This window comes from Drosophila virilis, chromosome 2 (genome assembly GCF_030788295.1).
Source record: "Drosophila virilis strain 15010-1051.87 chromosome 2, Dvir_AGI_RSII-ME, whole genome shotgun sequence".
NCBI lineage: Eukaryota > Metazoa > Arthropoda > Insecta > Diptera > Drosophilidae > Drosophila > Drosophila virilis.
In genome coordinates, this window is record NC_091544.1 from 10,505,019 (window position 1) to 10,525,357 (window position 20,339).

Genomic DNA, 20,339 nt, shown 5'->3' on the forward strand with positions numbered 1-20,339 from the left:
ATTCAAAATTACTTCATTGCAGGCTTTATTAAACGTAGTTTAGCTGCCTTAGGAATGGAAATCGTATCTTTTGCAGCTCATAAAACCGAAAATTGTTTCATGTTTTTTATGTGCCGCGCTCATAAAAAGCATTCACGGGAATTTAATATGCATATTTGTAAATGTATGGATTTGTATTTGCATTTGTATATTTTTGCCTGGGAGTACTTATGCTGAAATGCTTTGGACTAGCAGTCGACAGCTAGATATCCTGTATTAACTTAATTCTGATATTGTTTCAAGCTCAATTTACAAATCAATAATTATGTAGAGCTACAACAAATTTCGTTTTTGTTTATTCTGTTCCAAATATCTCGCGTTGTTAACTATTGTTCATAAAAAGTACTTTCGCTTTTTTATTGCTAGTTTAGTTAGCACTTCGTATAGATTTCTTACGTGAGCTTCAGCTCCATTCGAATTCTACATTAATACTCATGAGAACAAAACACATGGCGCCTCACTAATTATCGTGCATTTGCTTTATGACGGCTTTAGCCTACTTAATTAACAGTGTGACTTTAATTTGACATTGACATTCAAATTTTTACTCAACTTTATTTTGTTTATTGCTCTATTTCTGGTTTTCTGTCGCTCTTCCGCAAACACATCCACGCCTCGCCACGCTTCAAAGGCTGCCCGACGGCCAACGACACCGTTCTGGAGCAGTACACACGATTAACGAGGGGATGGGACTAGGTACATTTATCTCGTACATGGCGTATGTATGCATAAGTACATTTAAATAGAGACATAAAATGAATCAAGATCCGGCAGCAAGTGCGATATAGAAAACAGACAGACGGAAAACTACGAATTTGTTTTGTGACAGCGCGCTAAACGAGTAAAAGCCAGACGAGCTATTTTATGCATTATATTTGGACCGATGAGAAAATACCCTAAGCTTCGAAATTGAACTTGGTTGATAAAGTAAATTTCGTCAACAATGCTTAGCTCGAAAGTTACCTAAGATCAATTTGAATTTGGAAACTTGCAAAAGCCAGTCGACATATGCCTTTAGTTGCAAATTTAACATATATTATAAGGTGACATTTTCTTAACATTTATAGATAAAAGCTTACATAATTGCCAAAACTGAACGGATGTAAACTATCCGAGCCGTACTGCATATACCCTCTACTATTTCAATAACAGACTAGACAATCTACTTTCGGTTAATGCTATCTTTACGCTGTTTCTTCAGCCCAGTTAATTTGTTATTGTTTTCGCTTTACAGCGACATCAATGAGCTCCGACAAGTGCCATGCCCACTGTGCGCTCATTACTCAAGTATGTCATCAAAAAATATAAAAAAAAAAGCGTGACGCGTAAAGAATTGCTCATACGCAACGTTGCCTCCATTTTACGCATAAGTCGGCAATAAGCAGACAACAGGCTTTAAGGATCTCGGGCATTGGGACAGCTTATGGTATTTCATTTATTATTCAGCATGTGGAATGCTTGCACGCATACAAATGGAATGTTTCCATGCACATATATATGTTGAATACGCGTGTGCATATATATTCTTAATGGGCATTTCTTGAAAATACAATAGATTCAATTAAAATCAATAAAAGGCACTGTTGAGCAGCTGCAGCTGATAATCACATGCGCATAAATGAATTTACGTCAGGACTCGATTGCCTTAGAGACACATGTGCACACAAAGCCTAGAGTCTAGATAGATACAGGCTAAATATATACTTATATATATTTACGTGTATATCCCAGTTGGGCTTGCAAGAGTGCATGACATGTCCATTCGTTAGAATAAGTGCCCACAGCTCAAACAAACAGCCGTTTCCGTTGCGGAGGATAACAACAAAAATTCGTCTGGGAACCCACAAGCCACAGCCCGCTGCTCAGCCGGCACCACACCCACATTCGTGTCCTGAAACTCCAACACCACCCAGCTGGCACCACCTGACTGCGCATCCGTTACATAACCCAAACAGTTTTAGCTTGGCCCACAAAAATTGCGCTCACTCAGCACTCTCTTTCTCTCTTTCTCTCGCTGGGATTTCTAAAATGCGCGCTCTAACATTTCAGTCGGACGCGAGTGCGTTGAACTTGGCCTCGTTTGAGCGCAGTTGGCCAAAAGTTTGAGTGAAACACTTTTGGCAGCTTCTTCGTGACAGCGCATGGGGCATGTGCCCACCGAAAATTAGTTAGGTATGTGTTTCGGCCACGCTGCGTCATCCCAGTCAAGTCTGCCCAACATTTTATCCACACACCGAGCAAGAACAACTCCCAGTCCAGCTCCCCGGGGAGATGTCAAACAAACTGCGTGCGTTAATCTTCTGGGGCAGGCTTGTGGCATGCGGCTATGCGCACCGTGGTCCTCATTTGCATAATGGATTCAAGTATAGGTGCCAGCAGAAAAACGTCGAGACCTGCTCATTTAAAACATTTTCAGCGTGTTTAATTGAAGCTCCATAAGCCATTAATGTTTCAGGAATTGAGTATGATGGATGTGCTCATAGATAATCCCAAATAATGACAAATAAATCGGATAGCAAGTTTTGTGCTTGAGATTTTAGATATTACTTTTTCACCCAGTTTCCGCCTGCCTGTTTCCGCCTGACTTAAAAAATTAGTCCACTTCTGTCTGAAAATATGTTTAAGGTTTGTGGAATGAAAAATCATTAGTTGCAATCATTTTAGTCCAAAGTCATCAATCAATCAATCAGTCAGTCAAGACAAACAGCTGGAAGCCTTATATTAAGGCTTCACCTTTTAAATCCTTGCCCAGCTATTCAGTGAAAAATACATTTTTTTTGCAAATTCTACTTTTGAGTATGAGCTATTTAGTTTTCCCCATAAAGGTGTTCACTTAATTAATCTTTCGGACTCTGTTTCATGCAATCACCTTCATCCACAGTGCTTTCTATCGACCACAAAAAATAAAAGGATACAGCGTCCATTTAGAAAGCGGAAACCTGATGCGAAGGACGCAGGCAACAGACTGTAGCTAGCTTAATTAAGCGTCAAGATAAATTGTGAAATGAAACTCGAGCATTTATTTGGTTTTTAAAGATCATGTTTACTTCAATCACAGCACAGAATACAGAGAATTTTTATTTAATGGTTTCTTTGTCGCTCGAAAGGAAATACGAAACGAAACACATGAGAAAAACTATCTCAACTTGTTGGTTGTATTGTGTGTGTGCCTGTGTATTCGTTTAGGTGTTTGTAGTTGTGCGGCAAGAAGAAGAGCATAGCTAAAGGCTTTGTGTGTTTGCCTGCGTGGGTGCAAGCAGCGGAGGCAGCAGTAGGCGCCGCAGAGTAATTGGAAAATATATATAGTTAGATGCAGAGGATGAAAGAAAACGAGAAGAACAGAAGCAAAGAAGGCAAAACATAGCTCAAGGTGTTTTATATCTTTGGAAGGGTATTTGATATTTTAAGACTTTAGAAATATTTCTTGACATGTATTGTTGGTTTTTTCTTTTTATATGCAATATAAGTACTAATCTCAAAGTTTTAACACACATCTAACATCTATATCTTGAATTATTTATGTATATTTATATGTATATGTATATATATATATATATGTATAGTATGTAGATGTATATAAGTTGCTTTATGTATATGTTACGCTTTGTTAAAACACAGTTACAGTTGCTAGTTTCATTTGACTTGGTTCTACGCTTATATCAGGTTCGAAATGGTTTTTAAGCTATTTTTCATTATTATTATTATTTTTTTTTTGTTCGTTAGTGGTACAGCAGTTGTGTTTTCTGATTGTTGCCAGTTGCAAACAAAAATAAAATACTTATAATAAGCTAACTTAAGAAACTAAGAAAAAATTGTACAATTATAATAAAATATACAAATATTATATAGTGAAAACGAAACACATATTATAATCTCAATTGGGTAACTAAAACACTTTATAAAAATTAAAACTAGAAACTGATCAAGCGCGTAATGCATATATTCAAAGGACATTTAGACGAGGTCTCTGCATTTTGCTTTGTCTCAGTTCATGCTAGGAAATTTGTGTACACATTTATAAATCAGCCTTCGTCCCTTTGACTAAAAATTGCCAGCGCCTTGGCTCTTCGATCTCATGCAGCTCCAATGTGGTTCACTTAGTACTGATAGTTGTGTGGAAAAACAGCGCGTGCGGGCAAATAGCAGGGATCGTGCTGGTTGCGATAGCGACGCGCCAGAAAAACGGCCAAAACCTGTTGAAAATGTGAAAAAAGAGTTAGAAGAAATGTCACGAAACAAACATAAATATAATGTTGAAACAGAAGAATAGAAATAACTTAAGAAAACCAAACATTATTATAACAATTATATGAATATGTCTCACCAGATGCGTTAGCCGAGCTTAAACTTTCTAAGATACTTTAGTTTAGTTAGGATACTTCGCCAAAGAGTTTGTTAGTGTATGAAGAAGTATATAGGGCATACAGATGTGTGCAAGTATGTGAATGTAAAATGTGTTTAATGTTCAGTTCCGAAAAACACTTGATTGCTGGTGTTCGTTATAAAGGATTAAACACGCATCTATATCATGTATATATATATTTATATTATATATATATGTAGTATTCTAAATGTATATGTTGTATTTCTAGAGTTGTAAATGTGTGTATGTATGGCCTAATGGATAATGCGTACTTAGTTATATTTGACCACATCCCGTAAGTACAAAGTAGTTGCTAGTATGTATGTTAGCATGCAGTTATGCATGTGTAAGAGATGCTTGTATAAATATAAATATGCTTCTATATTATGTATGCGTGTACGTATGTGTGTGCTGTATGATAGCAGCTAACCACAAAGTTGATCTGATAGACCCACGATTGTTGCATGAATATGAAATTTACACATTGACATTAATTGTTTTTCAGTAGAGACACATGCGTTTTGAGCGCTTGTGCGTCTGCAATTAGTATTTGTTATTTATATATTTTTCGGTTTAGTATGCAATTTAGAGGAAGGCGCTGGGCAAGCCGCGCGGATCCTTTTGATTGCGATAGCGCACTGTTAGCCAGACACCAACGAACTGAATGCATGCCATGAGAAAATACAATTGCAAGAGATTACAGATTGGACTATAAGACACCGAACTACGCCAAACACTCACCTCAGTGAAACTGAAGAAGATGCCCAGACCGCCGCACAGTTTAAAGGCATAATCTATCTTATCCTCCAACAAGGGGCCGCAGGGTCCGCAACGGCACAACGGATCCTTGGAGTCGGCACAGCACTCTCTATTGATTATCTCGCAGCTGGGCTCCTCGCCATTGGTGACGCTGTTGCTGGTGGCATTGAAGCCGCAGCAAAGGAAGCTGTCCTGCACCTGTTTACGCAGCTTGGGTGGCACCGTCTTCCAGCCCTGCTCGGCGAACTGTTGCTGCTGCTCGGAGTTAACGGCCAAACAGGAGCTGGCAATCGAGAACTGGATGAGGAAGAGCATGAACAAAATGATCATGTACTGCATTGAGCAGAGTTAAGGTCAACCAACGAATGATAATGTTATCGATACTTTAGTTAACCTATTTGGTTATCAGTTCATATTATTATTATAAACAGACGCGCTGATAAGCTGCAGCTGACGCAATAGCTAAATGTACGGAAGTCCGAGGAAAGCAATTAGCCAAGTAACTAGATTCATGCCAACAGCTGCGTCATGCTGAAGCCCAACTGGAATACACCAAACACACAGACCTGCACACATGCATATGGGCATTCATAATTATGAGCTTGTATTTGAAATGTGCGGATGTGTGTAGTTAGGGCAAATGTCAGCCCCATCGACATACGTTGACCTTCAGCTGTGCGGCTGGAGGAGCACATTGCATAGACACAGCTCACTTGTGCGTGCAGATTTCCTGCACATACACAGATAAATATGGCATGTAGGCCTATGTGTAGGGCATGTGCTTAGAGCATTTCTTTTGTTGTTGTTGTTGTTGTCGTTGGAAAAAGGATACAAAGAAGAGCATCACTTGATGGTGCTTGACGGCGCCAGCAAGGCCCAGCATGGATATGCAGATGAGTATCACCCCGCAGGCGAGGATGCCACCAACAATTGGCAGATTCGTGACAACGGAGGCCGCCCGCGCATAGACACCGACGCCAATCAGCAAGAAACCAATCATCTGAAAATAAGCATGTCAAATAGAAACAAAAGGCTTCATAAATAATAACAAATTAACAGTTCCAGCATTGAGCATTGCATGCAAATTTTCAAATTTTTTTTCCTGTGTATACAACGCAATTTTCGTGTTGTTCTTGTTGTTGGTTTTTTTTTTGTTTTCTGCTTACCACATACAAAATGTTAAGCGCAATTAGCGCGTTCTTGGAGCAGGTAAAACCACCACACATTTTGCTGTTTTTTTGAACTTTTGTTTTGTCGTGCTTTTTAATAATTGCCTAATTTTGTTTAATTCTTAAATTTGAAAAAAAATGTAGCCAGTGTTTTATTCGTCTGTGGCGCAGGTTTCACTTTCACTGTAATACACATGGAAAATGCGCTAAAAAATGTCTTGTGATTGTTGAGAAATACGCTAAAAATTACCTCAGATACTATTAGGAAGAGATGAAATGAGAGCGAGCGAGTGAGAGCGCACGCGGAAGAGCGAAATCTTTTTTGGTGGTATGGCAACACTGCTGTGTATAACTTTTGTGAATTGAGTGCTGTTTATTCTGAAAATATAAACTATTTTTATGCTAAACACTATACCATTAATTTTAACCATTTATTTATTTTTCTAATGACATTTTTATTGAAAAAGTGTTGAATACAGCGTAGTCACAGCATATTTTTTTATCATGACATGCAGTTCAATGTATCGTATTCTCCACATGATTGGCAACGCTGCATTTGAGTGGTTGGCAAATATATTTGCTAGCCAATACTCAAACCCGCACTCGCTTGACAACACTATATTGTTTTTTTTTTCTGAAAAATGAGAAAAAACGAGTGCAAGTGTAAAGTAGGAGTGTGGTGAAATATAGAATGTAATTAAAATCAATCAATGCATTTTTATTATAATGAGTTTGTGCAATTAGTGTATGTTGTTACGTGTTCAATTGTGTCGTGTGCGCTGTGTCACAGCAGAATATACAACAGAACAGGCAAACAACAATTTCAAGCGATGGCGAACAAGTGCCGTTAATTGCATTTTTACGCCAAACAAAATTCCGCGCGTAGCAACAGGCAAAGGCAAACAACTTCATTGCGTGTCGTCTTGGCAAGTTATTGGCCTAGGACCTCCGAGTTGGCAATATTTGGCAAACAACAACGACGTACATAAATTTATGGGCAAGCGATAAGCGCCGGCCGACCAAACCATGCGGCCGCTGCCCAAAATTGGACAAGGAACGTGCGTCTCGCGCGCTTAAAGCTGAATTTAGTAGCTGTCAAAGCCATCAGCTGGTGCCGGGCAACACCTACAGCCGCAGCACGCAAAGAATGCCACAGGTGAGTGTGCAAGCACGCCAGTGTTGCCAACTCAACTTATTTTTGGCAAAATCTAGCCTTTTTTGAAAGGGCGATAAAGGGGATTAGCCGAAGTTTTAGCTTCACTTAACACTTGTTTAGCTGTTTACCGTTTTCTCTTTCTTAATATTACAGAATATTTATTCAAAATTTCATTAGGGGTTCATTTGTGAACTATCTATATTATTTATCTAACCAATAATTGGTAAATGCATGTGTTGTCGAAGCAGAAGTGGTTTAAGTTATGCTAAAAGAAATTATCAAAAAAATCAAAACCAAAAATCTAGCTATTTTCAGTCCGCTCTCCTAGAACTAGCTTTGTTTTCTGTGCAGCTCAACACTGGGGCACACTGAGGCATCCGTTTAGAGATCAGCTGTAGCATCTCCATCTGAGCTTTGCGTGCAATTGGCGAAAATGCGGAGTCGTTTGGCTGTTCGGTATGGCCTGTGACTTTATAAGGCTGCTGCTGCTGTCGGCTGTCAGTTGTTTAAAGCCCGGCTCATTGGCAGCTTTATTGGAGCTGGCTGCATGTGTGTGGCCATAGGCCGCTGGGCATGACAGCCGGGCAAAAGCAAAAGCAGGAGCAGGAGCAGAAGCAGAAGCAAAAGCCGGCCAGTGCATACCAATCATAAATATGTACGACTTCTCGAATGTGGCATACTCGTAAATATGAATCGCAATGCAAGTGCAGGCGTGGGGCAGGCGTTCGAGCTCGTTAGTCTTGTGGTGCGAAGATGCAAAACGCTTTGGCTGCAACTGCAACTGCAACACACTAACTGCTCCTAACTGTCCTAACAAGATGGCAACACATGAAATTAGACTGCCCCGATGCACGTCCGCCGATAGAACTGATCGTGCCCAGCTAAATGCAACAGCAACAGCCAGTTGCAACAACAGCGTCTGCAACATTGCTAAACTAATTAACATATTCAAATATTTGTCGCATTGTTTGGCCGGCTACGAGTTTCTGGCTCAGCACACTCGGCCCAGCAGCGTTGTTGTTTGGGCCTGTTTATTGAAAAACCATTTTACGGTTTCATGCTTGGCAGTCATTGCGGCAAAACGCCGCAAACGCCTCGGCCACGCCCCAGTTGTGTGTGATGCGATGCGAGCGCATTGTGCAGCATCTTCGTTTGGCTTTTGGTTTTGGTTTTGCGCCCGTTGGCGCTATTTTTATCGCATTTTAAATGGCTATTTGTAGTTGTTCCACCAGGAAGTGGCATAAATTCGCAGCGCATAATGGCTGTGAATAAATTATTTTTCTGGCTAGCTGCCTTCTTCTTGGCTCGCTGCAGCTTCCTCGCGCCGTTTGATGCTGATAAGCGGCCTCCAGACGCTCCTCCATTGCGTTGTTCAATGAAATAAAAACGCAGCCAAAGAACAATGCACTGGTTACGTAATCACTTACTGCGATTGTTGTCCTGAACCCAAACCCCAGACCTGGACCTGGACCTGGACCTGGGCCTGTGCCTGTGCCTGGGCCTGGACCAACGAAGAGGGAGACCAGCCAGCGGCCTTCCTTGTGCAGCGAAGCAATCTTCACGCACGCCCTCAACCACAAGGTAGATCCCAAGCCATTGCCAAATTGAATACGCAGCACTATTTCGCAAAACCAAAAGGTCGCACAGTTGCCACCAACTGTTGCAAGATCAGACAGCGGAAGTAACTCTGCCCAGGGTTGCAAACGCAAACTCAGTCAAAAGCCTTAAGAAATGACTGCAATTAATCATTTGCATTTAGTTACAATACTTCCTAAATAGATCTGCAAATATCAACAGCTTAAAACAAAAATTAAAGTTTCGCTTTTGTTTCTAAAAATATTAAATAAATAGGGAAGAACTCTAAAAAAATTAAAAAATTTACAAAAAAACAAAAAAAAACCTATTTTGCAATTGAATAAATTTAAATGAATAAATCATGACGAAACGGGTTTTCCGCATTTAGACAAAGTTGTGGAGGCAAGGAATTTAGTAATTCATGAACCTAAAAAGTAGTTTTTTTTGTATATATTAATTTATTATAGAGTTAAGCATAAATAATAAATTAAGGCTACCAGGGCTTTCAGCTAGATAAGAGTGTGTACATTTGCTTAAGTATAAGGCTATTGATTCTAATTTCTATTTCGCATTTGTATTCTTGTTTAAATATCGTTATGCAAGAAAGAATTCTTGGGTATTTTATAATTTATAATTTTTTTTTTATAATTTTCACAACGCCAAAGTCCAAGTAGCTCTTAGACAACACACTATTCTTATTGTCAGCTCTAGTAGGAGCCACGATAAGCATATTCCCACACTTAGTTGTCCTGCAAATTAAGACTTCAAGGACTCGAGCAATGTAGCGGTCGTTTTATCGTTTCGCAACGGCATTTGCAGAACATTTCAGGCTCACAGCACATTGTTGCCTGTAAAATAAAAAAAAAAACAGCGGCCAAACTGAACCATTTTGCAATTTCTAATTCTGCAACGGTTTTGTCTGTCTGCCAAGTCGGCTAGCGCTCCGGCTGCTTGGCTGGCTCTGGGCTCTCTGGGCACTGGCACTGGCACTGGCAGTGGCCCTGTCTGGTCAATGTCCTTTGGTCTGGTGCGCCTTGCATGCGCATTGCGCGCACGACGCGTCAACAGATGTTATCCCCACTAGGCAGTGACCCCGGCAGGGCCATAAATTCTCACAGCGTTGCGCCTGCGCACAGCTTCTACAAATGTTCCAATTTGTATTTTTTCACAAATTGTTGTTGCCGTTTGCTGTTCTCGCTGTTGTTGATGCCGCTGCCGCTGCCGTTGCCAGTTGCCGTTGCGCGTTGCCCCTTTGTCCCCACGCCCCCGGGCCCGTTTGCTTGGTTCGAGCTGCATTTAATTTAATTTGGCCTGCCCAATTGGGCAGCGCTGCAATTAGAGACAAATGTTTGGATGCATTCCTTGGGCCTACTTAAGCACCATGTTCAAGGCAATTAGTTTAACCCAGCCCCAAACAGTCTACTCTAGGCGAAAGTTATCAGCTTCAGTGGTGTGGGGTGTGTGTGGTGTGGCGCAGCGGCTATGTAGTCGATTTCCCACACGTTTGTTTGCTTAATTAGGTGAAAACTGGCTAACAGCTGTCGCCAGTGTTGGCATTGCCCATGGGCCAAAAAGACACCGCTGCCTGCTTTGCTAATGAGCAGGACAAGCTGGCGAAAAGAAAAGTAAGCAGGCCCGGCCTCGCTTTCCGCTTTCAGGTTGCCAAAATGGAAAATGCTGTTCGTTTCAAGTGCTAAAATTCCTAGCTACCAGCGGCTGCAACATACCCTGTACGAAGGGGTATTATCACATTGTCAAAGAGTTGGTTTTGCCGTCTATAAAATGCATTTGGCTGCAATTAAATTTGAATTTAGATGCACCAAGTTATTATTTAAGCAATCTGGCAACACTGCACATTTACTTTGACACGTTAAGTTGGCTGCGCTTGGTAATTTCGTGAAATAAAGGTGAATTCGATGAATTCGCATGTATAAATATTTTATGCAGAAATAATTTTAATCTTTTCACTGCTTGAAAAACCTTCTAAATGTTCGTTCACCCGAAATGAGCTACTGCTTTCGCGCAGTGTATGGATGCCTTAAAATATGACTGGTCTGAGGCATAGTTTGAATAACTTTGGCCTCCCTTCGAAACCGTATACTCTCCCATATATATATATGTATCTATGCCAGATTGGGCATATAAGGTTCGGTGTGCCGATTGTGAAAATTTCACTGTTGGTCTTTTTTAGCATTTGGCATTTGACATTGCCCATCGTCTCATGGCAAGTGCATAATTTTTCAATCAATGCGAGCAGCTGTAAACAAACGGCAAACTATGAAGAAACCAAGAAAGCAACAGGCGGCCTGGCCAAGAAATCGTGATGTGGCCAACATGGCAAACGCTGGCGGATGCGCTCTCAGGAAGCGCTGTGCAACAAAATCAGCTCCGTCAAAAACATTTAAATGCAAATGCAAATGGCCATAAAGCGTGAGGGTGTTCAATGCGAGCTTTATGCAGCGATGTGGGCCAAAAGGCGAGCAAAACGTTTGTCAATGCAACCAAACCGAGTGTCAAGAAGTGTGGGTGTTACTGGGCCTCCTCCTACTACAGCCAAAAAGCTATTGTGTTTAGAAAGCTAGTCCTGGGCATATTGACTACAATCAACTGCAGGCAACAGCGGGCCACAGGCCACAGGCCACACCGCTAATTAAAAGACATTGCTAAATGACAAAGACTTAATGGCCAGGTATTTGCATAGCTGTCAGCGTTAATGCCCACACTTGGCCACGTCGTGCAGCCGGCTCCTATAGCCAGCCAGCCAGTCAGCCAGTCAGTTGGCCACATGCGGCGCGCAGACAAGAGTGGCCAGGTCTATACGAGCTCGGTCTGAGACCAAATACGCACCAGAGTTGGCCATAAAAATTGTCAACGCTCAGCGCGTTGTTGATGCTTTTTTAATAGGGGCGTTTTATTCAAGCCAACGCACGACGCACATGCGTCTTGGCACCTACTCGGACACGCTTTCAGGTCTCGGTCCTCCAGATCTTTTGGTCGATGTCTTTATTTAGCGCTCAGCGTTGCGGCACGCGTCTCAACTATTCGCACCAATCGTTGATGTGTGCGTTTGATTAATGGATGCCGCCGCCGTCGCCGCCGCCGCCGCCGTCTCAATTTCAGTTTTTCAAGTGTTACAACTCTGAATTTTTGATCAGTTGCCGCTCGGCTTTTGAGTTCTCAGCGCCCAGCCTCTCGCTGTTAATGGCGTGCGTAGCTGAAGCGTTAAAGAGATCGTAAAACGCCTCGGTAAACTTGTTGCTATGCTTTATAATTTGATTAACACTTATGTTGGTCTGCGGGCACAGTCCAGCAGCCGTGTGTGTGTGTGTGTGTGTGTGCTATGGCAGTTATGTGCTGTGTGCCTGAAGTGTGCCTGAATGCCTACAAAGCCGTGAAATTATTATAATTTGTTGCCATTTTAGCATTTCACTTAACCTGCGAACGCAATTGTCATACTTCAGGCTTAACTGCTTTGACAAACAAAACTTGAGGTAGTTGCTAAAGAGAAGCTGCCAGGTGCCAGTTGCTGTCAGTCTGTCCGCAGGGTTGCTACTGTCGACACTCTGTCAATCCATCAATTGCTGTAATGACATATTGCCATTAGGAGTCCTCAGCAGCAGCTAGATGTGGTAATACATTTATTTAACCAGCAATTTGTCAGCCAATTTCAACTACAGAATGTTAATTAACACGACTCGTGTTTTGGATTATAACGAATGGAAGCGGGGAAAAAACACATATATCATTATGAATATGGGGCATGACGGGCGAAGCCCTTCCTTCAGTACCTATTGTACGTAGCTACATAAATACAATATGCTTTTTGTAAAATTTCAGTGAGTACTCTAATTTTTTGTTGAAATGATGCATTCACAATTAATATCACAGTCGCTACGGTCATATCCGTCTGTATGTTTCTCTATCTGTTTTTATGCAAATTCGTCTAGAAATTAGTCGAGCTCTGATTTTGTAACTATAGGCATTATATATTTGGACCCAGTCGATCCGTTCTCGTTTCGCTTCGGTAAGATTGCATTTATTTTATAAGTAAATTCTTTTGTTTTTTTTTTTTTTTGGATTACTTTAGAAAACTCATCAAGTAGTAGCTTATCTACAATATTATTTTCATTTTACTAGAACAATGGATCATAAACTTTCGTTGTTCTATAATTTCAGCATAGTAAATTTAAAGTATTAAAGTCTGTGTTTTTCTTATTTTTGAAAAATATGAATAAATATTGTTACTGGTCTGTGTATGGCTCACAGGGCTTGATTCTAAACTTGATGGGATAAAAGGCGGGCCTGATCAATAATTCGATTCCAAACAAAACTCGTAGTTTTCAAACGTTATGCATTTAAGTCGAAATTACAATTAATTACATTTTATTGGAGTATAATTTACAAAATAAACATAATTATCTCTATATATAAAACTGTGTGTCCTGACTGACTGCCTGACTTATTAAATGACTGATTGGTGATCAACGCACAGAGCTAGGAAGCTAAAATTATCACTGTAGTTACCTTATTTAATAAAGGTAAACAAAAATTAAGACGGGGCTTCGCCCGCAAGCGTGGAAAAATCGCTAAAAACGTTTGTATGAAACTTTATTTTGTCAACCATCCGACCTCAAACTCATTTTTAAAGATCTGTGTTCAAATTAATTTGAGAGGTGTTTCACAATTGTTGTTAAATGCAGTCCTCGTTGCTGGAAACAGGGGACAACGATTTGGTGGGTGATGTTTTCTATATGGAAAATCATTTGAGACGTGTTTCACATTTTTCGCAAAATCGAATATACCTCGGTGGAAAATGTTCGGCCAAGTTTTTAGTTTTCTTCGATTTGCTCCAAACTTAATTTTAAAGCTCTACACAAGAACTTAATGAATACGGATTTCAGCAGTGTTTGATTAGCGAAAAACATTTGTGTGAAAGTTCTTGCTAAATATCCGATGATGTATGAAAGTTTTTGCTGACTATGCGAACTATCCGAACTTCAAAGATCTTTGAGGGAATTTATTTTATACGTGCCACGGGCAAGGCCTGCTAGTGTTATATATAAAAAGTCTTTTATTTATACAAAAATTTCATATTTTCATTTTAATTTAACTAATCAAACTGGTATCCCTTAAAGATATTTCCTATATCTTTCATTCCATGCACCACTTTTATGTATTCGAAAACTTCGACAAATGAAAACACACTTGATATTTAGAGATGTTTATAGAGTTTATTGCATTACTTAATCAGTACAATTTGTTTAGAAAAATATATATTTCTTCATGTGTATGAATTGTCTCGGTTATACTTAGGATCCTTAAACTTTAGCCTTTTTATGCTGATGTCTTGCTGATGTGTAGCCCCATACTGTAATAGGATAAGAGCATCATTGGTAACCCTAGCCAGGGTATTATAGTGTCACTATCTATGTTAATTATAACAGTACGATAAGTAAATATCGATAAAGAAAAGCGGCTGCAGAGAAGAAGTGGAAGGCAGTCTCTCTACAGTACTAGCAGTAAGAAGACGTGTTGTTAAAAATAAAAAGGCAACCCGAACATAAGTTAAATCAACGAAGAAAATCATACTATTACAATATCAGAAGTGGGATTGACTCATAAAAAAAAAAAAAAAAAAACACAACAAAATGGAAAATATAAATATAAATGACGTGTCAATAGCGACATTGAAAAGTTGGTTGGCATTACTAAATTTGCCAACAGAGGGTACCAAAACTGAGCTGATGGCGAGATTAAATAAGGTACCAGTGGATATCCGAGACGATGCTGCAAAGGAACTTGAAGTTCAACGTAACAAGGAACAGACAATTGAGGCTCAAAATGAGTTGCAAAACATAATGCAACAACAGCGTGACGAAATAGCAAATGGCGCCGAGATGCTGAAATTGATGCGTCTCGAAATTGAAGCGTCTCGAAAATTCCTAGAAGAATTTCAAGTAACGGTGAACCGCAACTCGCACATCGGCGGGAGCGACGGGGGAGAGCAAGAAAGTGAAGTCGGCGATTTATTGCAGCTAGAGGATGGTCACACTGAAGAAAGACCACGGTCGACGGATGGCAACGCTGGTGCAGCTGATTACACTGGAACGGATGGCAACGCTGGTGCAGCTGATCACGCTGGTGCAGCGGGCAACGCTGGGGCAGCTGGAAGGATCGACGAAAGTGGCAACGCTGTCGGAGGCAACTTAAATAATTGCATCCAAACTGGAGCGATGATGTTAGCCAAGGAAATTTTATTAGAATTTACTGGAGAAAGTGAGGTGCGTAAATGGGTAATGCAATTCTTCAATGTGGCCAAGATCTACAGACTAAATGATATGCAACAGCACTTGCTTTGTATAAGCAAATTGAAAGGCGGTGCTTTGAAGTGGTTGCATGCAGACCCTATGCGCATCATTGCTCCGATTGACGAGATGCTAAATCAATTGGTTTTGGCCTTCGGGGGAGGATTTTCGAAGTCGGAACTACGACAGAAGTTCGAGGATCGGGTTTGGAAACCAGATGAGGTGTTCGCCACATATTTTAGCGAAAAAAGCATATTGGCACAGGACATCAACATTGATGTAGAGGAGTTAATGGAGGGTATTATTCGAGGCATACCTTGCGAAAACTTGCGCACTCAAGCTAGTATGCATTGCTTTACCAATCCGGCTCAAATTTTACGTGCGTTTGCAGCTATAAAGTTGCCAATTAAACGGGTACGAAACCATGTAGTGAAACAAACTGCACAGGAAGCACAGGCGGACAAACAACAACGTTGCTACAATTGCAATGTTAAGGGCCATTGGGCCAAAGATTGTTTAAAGCCCAAACGGGAGGCAGGATCTTGCTATGCGTGCGGCTCAAAGGATCATTTAATAGCAGGATGTCCAAATAAAAAGTATGATATGGAAAACAAATATGTAAGATACTTAAGAATTCATTTTAGTAACTCATTTAACAAATCAATAATTGCAGAATGCCTTATAGACTCTGGCAGCCCTATTTCATTTTTAAAGGAAAAGTTTGTGCCATTAAAAGTAAAGCGTATGCCAGATGCAAATTCGTATGTAGGTTTAAATGAAAGTAAATTGAAAAATTTTGGAAAAATTTTATGTTTTATGAAGAAAAAGTTAATAAATGTTTATTTTAATGTTATAATTGTGGCAAATGAGTCTATGAGGTATGACGCTGTGCTTGGTAGAGATTTTATGGATTCTTTTGGTTTAAATATTGATTTAAGAACATTAAAAATTGTGAACGGGCATAAAGTTGATCACCAGAATAATGGTAAAAATGATATCATAGCTACAAGCTACAAAGAAAAACAAAAAAAAGTGGACGATGAAGATATCAAACACGAGCAAAATGAAACTATATTGTTAAATGATAAAATCGTTAATAAGGAAATAGTCAGTAATGAAACTGGTAGTGATGAATTAGTTAGTGAGAAAATTGTTAGTCCGGAAACGCTTGGTGATAAAGTTGGTAGTGATGAGATAGTTAGAAATAAAATAATTAGTGGTGAAATAGTTAGAAATGAAGTGATTGGGATCGAAACTGTTAGTGATGAGATAGTTAGTTATGGAGAGCTTAAGCTCGAACCTGATAGTGAAGAAGTTGTTAGTGATGAAATTATCTATAATCAAACCGGGATTGAAAAAGTGATTATAGAAGATATAGGAAACAGTGCAGTTAAAATTAATAATCATGTTAATGAAGCGCCAGTGAATAGCGAAATCATGGGAGTGTTAGAAGAGAAGTTTGAGAAGGATATCTTAACAATAAGTTGGGAAGATTCTAACAAAAGAGAAAATATATATATTTTAAGTGAAGATATTGATTACAGCACAAAGTGTGAATTTGAAAATTTATTTGAAAATACTTATGTAAAAGCGAAAAGGCCAAATCAGCCAAAATTAAGACATGAGTTAAGCATAAGATTAGAAAACGACAAAGTATTTAATTGTACACCTAGGCGGTTATCTTATATGGAAAAAGAAAAGTTGCAAGAATTATTAGACGACTATTTAAAAGATGGAATCATTAGGCCAAGTTGTTCAGAGTATGCATCACCTATAGTACTAGTGAAGAAAAAAACTGGAGACATGAGGTTATGTATTGATTTTAGAAGACTGAACAAAATTATATGTAGAGACAACTACCCGCTACCATTGATCGACGATTTATTAGACAGACTATGCGGAAAAACAGTATTTTCAAAGTTGGATCTGAAAAACGGGTATTTTCATGTTTTTGTTAATGAGCAATCTATTAAATACACTTCATTTGTTACCCCTTTAGGACAATATGAATTTCTTAGGATGCCCATGGGTTTAAAAACTGCGCCACATGTATTTCAAAGATTTGTTAATAACATATTTTGTGATATGATAAAAGATAATAAGGTAATTGTTTACATGGATGATATTATGATAGCAAGTACAAACATAAAGGAACACATGGAGACCTTAAAGGAAGTGTTTATAAGACTGGTGCAAAACAAATTAGAGTTGAAATTAGATAAGTGTGAATTTTTTAAAAGCAGCGTTAAATATTTAGGATTTGTGGTGGATAGTAAAGGCGTTAGGGCTGATGAAAAAGGGTTAGAAGCGGTTAAATCCTTTCCAATACCAAACAAAATTCAGGGAGTACAAAGTTTCCTAGGGTTATGCTCCTACTTCAGGAGGTTCATTTTAAACTTTTCTATATTAGCTAAACCCTTATATGATTTATTGAAAAAAGATAAGAAATTCAAGTTTGGAGAAGAGGAGTTTAAGTGTTTTAATATGTTAAAAGATAAATTGTTAGAGGCGCCAGTACTATCAATATATAATTACAAAGAAGAAATAGAACTACATTGTGATGCCAGCGCAGTGGGATTTGGGGCTGTTTTATTTCAAAAAAAAGAAGATAGGAAATTACACCCGATTTTTTATTTTTCTAAAAGAACAACCGAAGTAGAGTCTAAATATCATAGTTTTGAGTTAGAAACGCTAGCCATCATTTACGCATTACGCAGATTTCGTATATATCTGCAGGGAAAACGATTTAAAATAATGACAGATTGCAACTCTTTAACTTTAACGCTTAACAAAATAGATTTAAATCCGAGAATTGCTAGATGGGCGTTAGAACTACAAAATTACGATTTTGAGTTAGTGCATAGATCGGGCAAGCAAATGCAACATGTGGATGCGTTAAGCAGATGTTATGAGGACATTTTAGTTATTGAATCCAATAGTTTTGAGGACAATTTAGTTATTTGCCAAAGCAAAGATGACAAACTGGTAGATATTAGAAAGATGTTAGAAAAAGAAGAGCACAAGCTATTCGAAATGAGAAATGGGGTCATTTACAGAAAAACAAATGATGGCAGATTAGTTTTTTATGTACCAAAGGATATGGAAGAACATGTACTTTACAAATATCATGATGAGTTGGGACATGCTGGGAGAGATAAGATGATCGATGCCATTGGAAAGAGTTACTGGTTCCCATATATTAAGGAAAAAGCAATAAAGCATATAGGGAATTGTTTAAAATGCATTGCCTTCGCCCCCAAGACGGGTAAGAGTGAAGGACTATTACATAGCATACCGAAAGGAAACAAACCGTGGGAGATGATCCATATAGACCATTATGGACCAATTAATGCAGGAAGGGCTAATAAATATATATTGGCGGTGGTTGACGGATTTTCAAAATTTGTTAGACTATATACAGCAAAGACAACAAGTACGAAAGAAGCGATTAAGGCATTAAAAGATTATTTCAGAGCGTATAGTAGACCTAAGTTCATTGTATCGGACAGAGGGAGTTGTTTTACTGCAAAAGAGTTTGATGAATTTTTAAAAAATGAGGGAGTAACGCATATTAAAATAGCAACGGGTTGTCCGCAAGCAAATGGTCAGGTGGAAAGGTTGAATAGAGACTTGGGTCCGATGATGGCAAAAATGGCGGAGCCAGAAAATGGTTTACATTGGGATGTTATTATAGAAAATGTTGAATATGCAATAAACAACACACAACACAAAAGCATAAAGAAATTTCCAAGCGAAATGTTATTCGGATTACAACAGAAAGGAAAAGTTGTTGATGAATTAAAAGAAAAATTAGAAGAGTTTACACAGGTGAACACGTGTGATAAAAGAAATTTAGAAAATATAAGAAAGAGTGGAGAAATATATCAAAAAGAAGCTCAAATCAGAAATGAAGAGCGGATTAATAAAAAGAAGAAAGTATCAGTAGAATATAAAATAGGTGACTATGTCATGGTAAAAAATTTTGATAGCACACCAGGAGTTTCAAAAAAGTTAATACCAAGATATAAAGGGCCTTATAGTATAGAAAAGATTTTAAAAAATGATAGATACTTGTTAAAGGATGTAGAAGGCTTTCAATTATCTCGCAACCCGTACGTTGGTATCTGGAATAGCCAAAACTTTAAGCATTGGATGCGAAAATAGGCAATAAGCATTAGTTATAAAGATAGATACACATATAAAAGACAGAGATCGGGAGCTCTCTTTGTCAGGATGGCCGAGTTGTAATAGGATAAGAGCATCATTGGTAACCCTAGCCAGGGTATTATAGTGTCACTATCTATGTTAATTATAACAGTACGATAAGTAAATATCGATAAAGAAAAGCGGCTGCAGAGAAGAAGTGGAAGGCAGTCTCTCTACAGTACTAGCAGTAAGAAGACGTGTTGTTAAAAATAAAAAGGCAACCCGAACATAAGTTAAATCAACGAAGAAAATCATACTATTACAATACTAAGCACCTAAAACTTAGCACCTCTCTGCGTTTCGGCAATAAATTAGCATTTAGCCATTAGCAATAAATAAATTAGCGATAAATAGTAGTTAAGTACAATAAATAGTCGATTCGAGTTTGTGAAACGCAGCCGATTGCAAAAAATTTGACACAAACATTTTGATACAAAATTATTTGGCAAATCTGCAGGAAATATTATGGCTACGTTTCCTACATATACGTATAAAGCAGCTCGAAGCATCAATAAATAATACAATCAATAAATAAAATGGTAGAATAAAAGTTATAAATGCACTTCAATTTGCCTCAGTTATAGACTTAGATTTTAGATACTCATATGCAAGAGATATTCACTACACACACAAAAAAAAATTAGCCTAATTTGCGCTAGAGAGAAGAATTCTAAAAATTTACTACAATTTTTGCTGCTAAATTGTTGATTTTGTCTATGCAATGCGCAGTTTTAAAATGCTGGAAAATTTGTTCCAGTGCATTTAAA

At 38.8% G+C, this 20,339-nt stretch overlaps 2 protein-coding genes and 1 long non-coding RNA gene across 6 annotated transcripts; 2 read left to right on the forward strand and 1 right to left on the reverse strand.

Moving 5' to 3' along the window:
- Positions 1-553: 553 nt before the first annotated feature.
- Positions 554-3,425, forward strand: LOC116651834 (uncharacterized). The gene is made up of 3 exons (XR_004304836.2): positions 554-757; positions 814-1,082; positions 1,274-3,425. It is a non-coding gene; the product is annotated as an uncharacterized lncRNA (long non-coding RNA).
- Positions 3,426-3,541: 116 nt separating this feature from the next.
- On the reverse strand, positions 3,542-6,526 carry Tsp97E (Tetraspanin 97E). Of its 2 annotated transcripts, XR_004304834.2 has the most exons (5): positions 6,328-6,526; positions 5,994-6,161; positions 5,144-5,494; positions 4,364-5,062; positions 3,542-4,232 (listed from the first exon to the last, which is right to left on the reverse strand). XR_004304834.2 is itself a non-coding variant. In XM_002054194.4 (4 exons), exons 1-4 carry the CDS (start codon positions 6,385-6,387, stop codon positions 4,137-4,139), a joined length of 675 nt encoding a protein of 224 aa, XP_002054230.2. In that variant the 5' UTR covers positions 6,388-6,523; the 3' UTR covers positions 3,542-4,136. The 2 variants fall into 2 exon arrangements, 1 of the variants encoding a protein (XP_002054230.2); XM_002054194.4 differs by lacking the exon at positions 4,364-5,062 and having other exon boundaries at positions 6,328-6,523.
- A 7,889-nt stretch (positions 6,527-14,415) lies between these two features.
- On the forward strand, positions 14,416-19,969 carry LOC138910899 (uncharacterized). Of its 3 annotated transcripts, XR_011416086.1 has the most exons (3): positions 14,418-15,354; positions 15,409-15,984; positions 16,040-19,969. XR_011416086.1 is itself a non-coding variant. In XM_070206960.1 (2 exons), the coding sequence occupies exons 1-2, from the start codon at positions 14,710-14,712 to the stop codon at positions 16,143-16,145; spliced, it is 1,359 nt and encodes a 452-aa protein (XP_070063061.1). In that variant the 5' UTR covers positions 14,416-14,709; the 3' UTR covers positions 16,146-19,969. The 3 variants fall into 3 exon arrangements, 2 of the variants coding, with proteins under 2 accessions (XP_070063061.1, XP_070063062.1); XM_070206960.1 differs by having other exon boundaries at positions 14,416-15,962; XM_070206961.1 differs by having other exon boundaries at positions 14,417-15,984.
- Positions 19,970-20,339: the final 370 nt, after the last annotated feature.

What these genes read in the sequence shown, in the direction of transcription:
- LOC138910899 (XM_070206960.1), top strand. Translation starts at nt 14,710, where the DNA reads ATGGAAAATATAAATATAAATGACGTGTCAATAGCGACATTGAAAAGT. An exon ending in GCAGGATGTCCAAATAAAAA is followed by an intron (nt 15,963 to 16,039) that starts GTATGATATGGA and finishes CAATAATTGCAG; the next exon opens with AATGCCTTATAGACTCTGGC.
- Tsp97E (XM_002054194.4), bottom strand. Translation starts at nt 6,387, where the DNA reads ATGTGTGGTGGTTTTACCTGCTCCAAGAACGCGCTAATTGCGCTTAAC. An exon ending in ATCAAGTGATGCTCTTCTTT is followed by an intron (nt 5,495 to 5,993) that starts GTATCCTTTTTC and finishes TGCTCAATGCAG; the next exon opens with TACATGATCATTTTGTTCAT. An exon ending in TCTTCTTCAGTTTCACTGAG is followed by an intron (nt 4,233 to 5,143) that starts GTGAGTGTTTGG and finishes CATTTTCAACAG; the next exon opens with GTTTTGGCCGTTTTTCTGGC.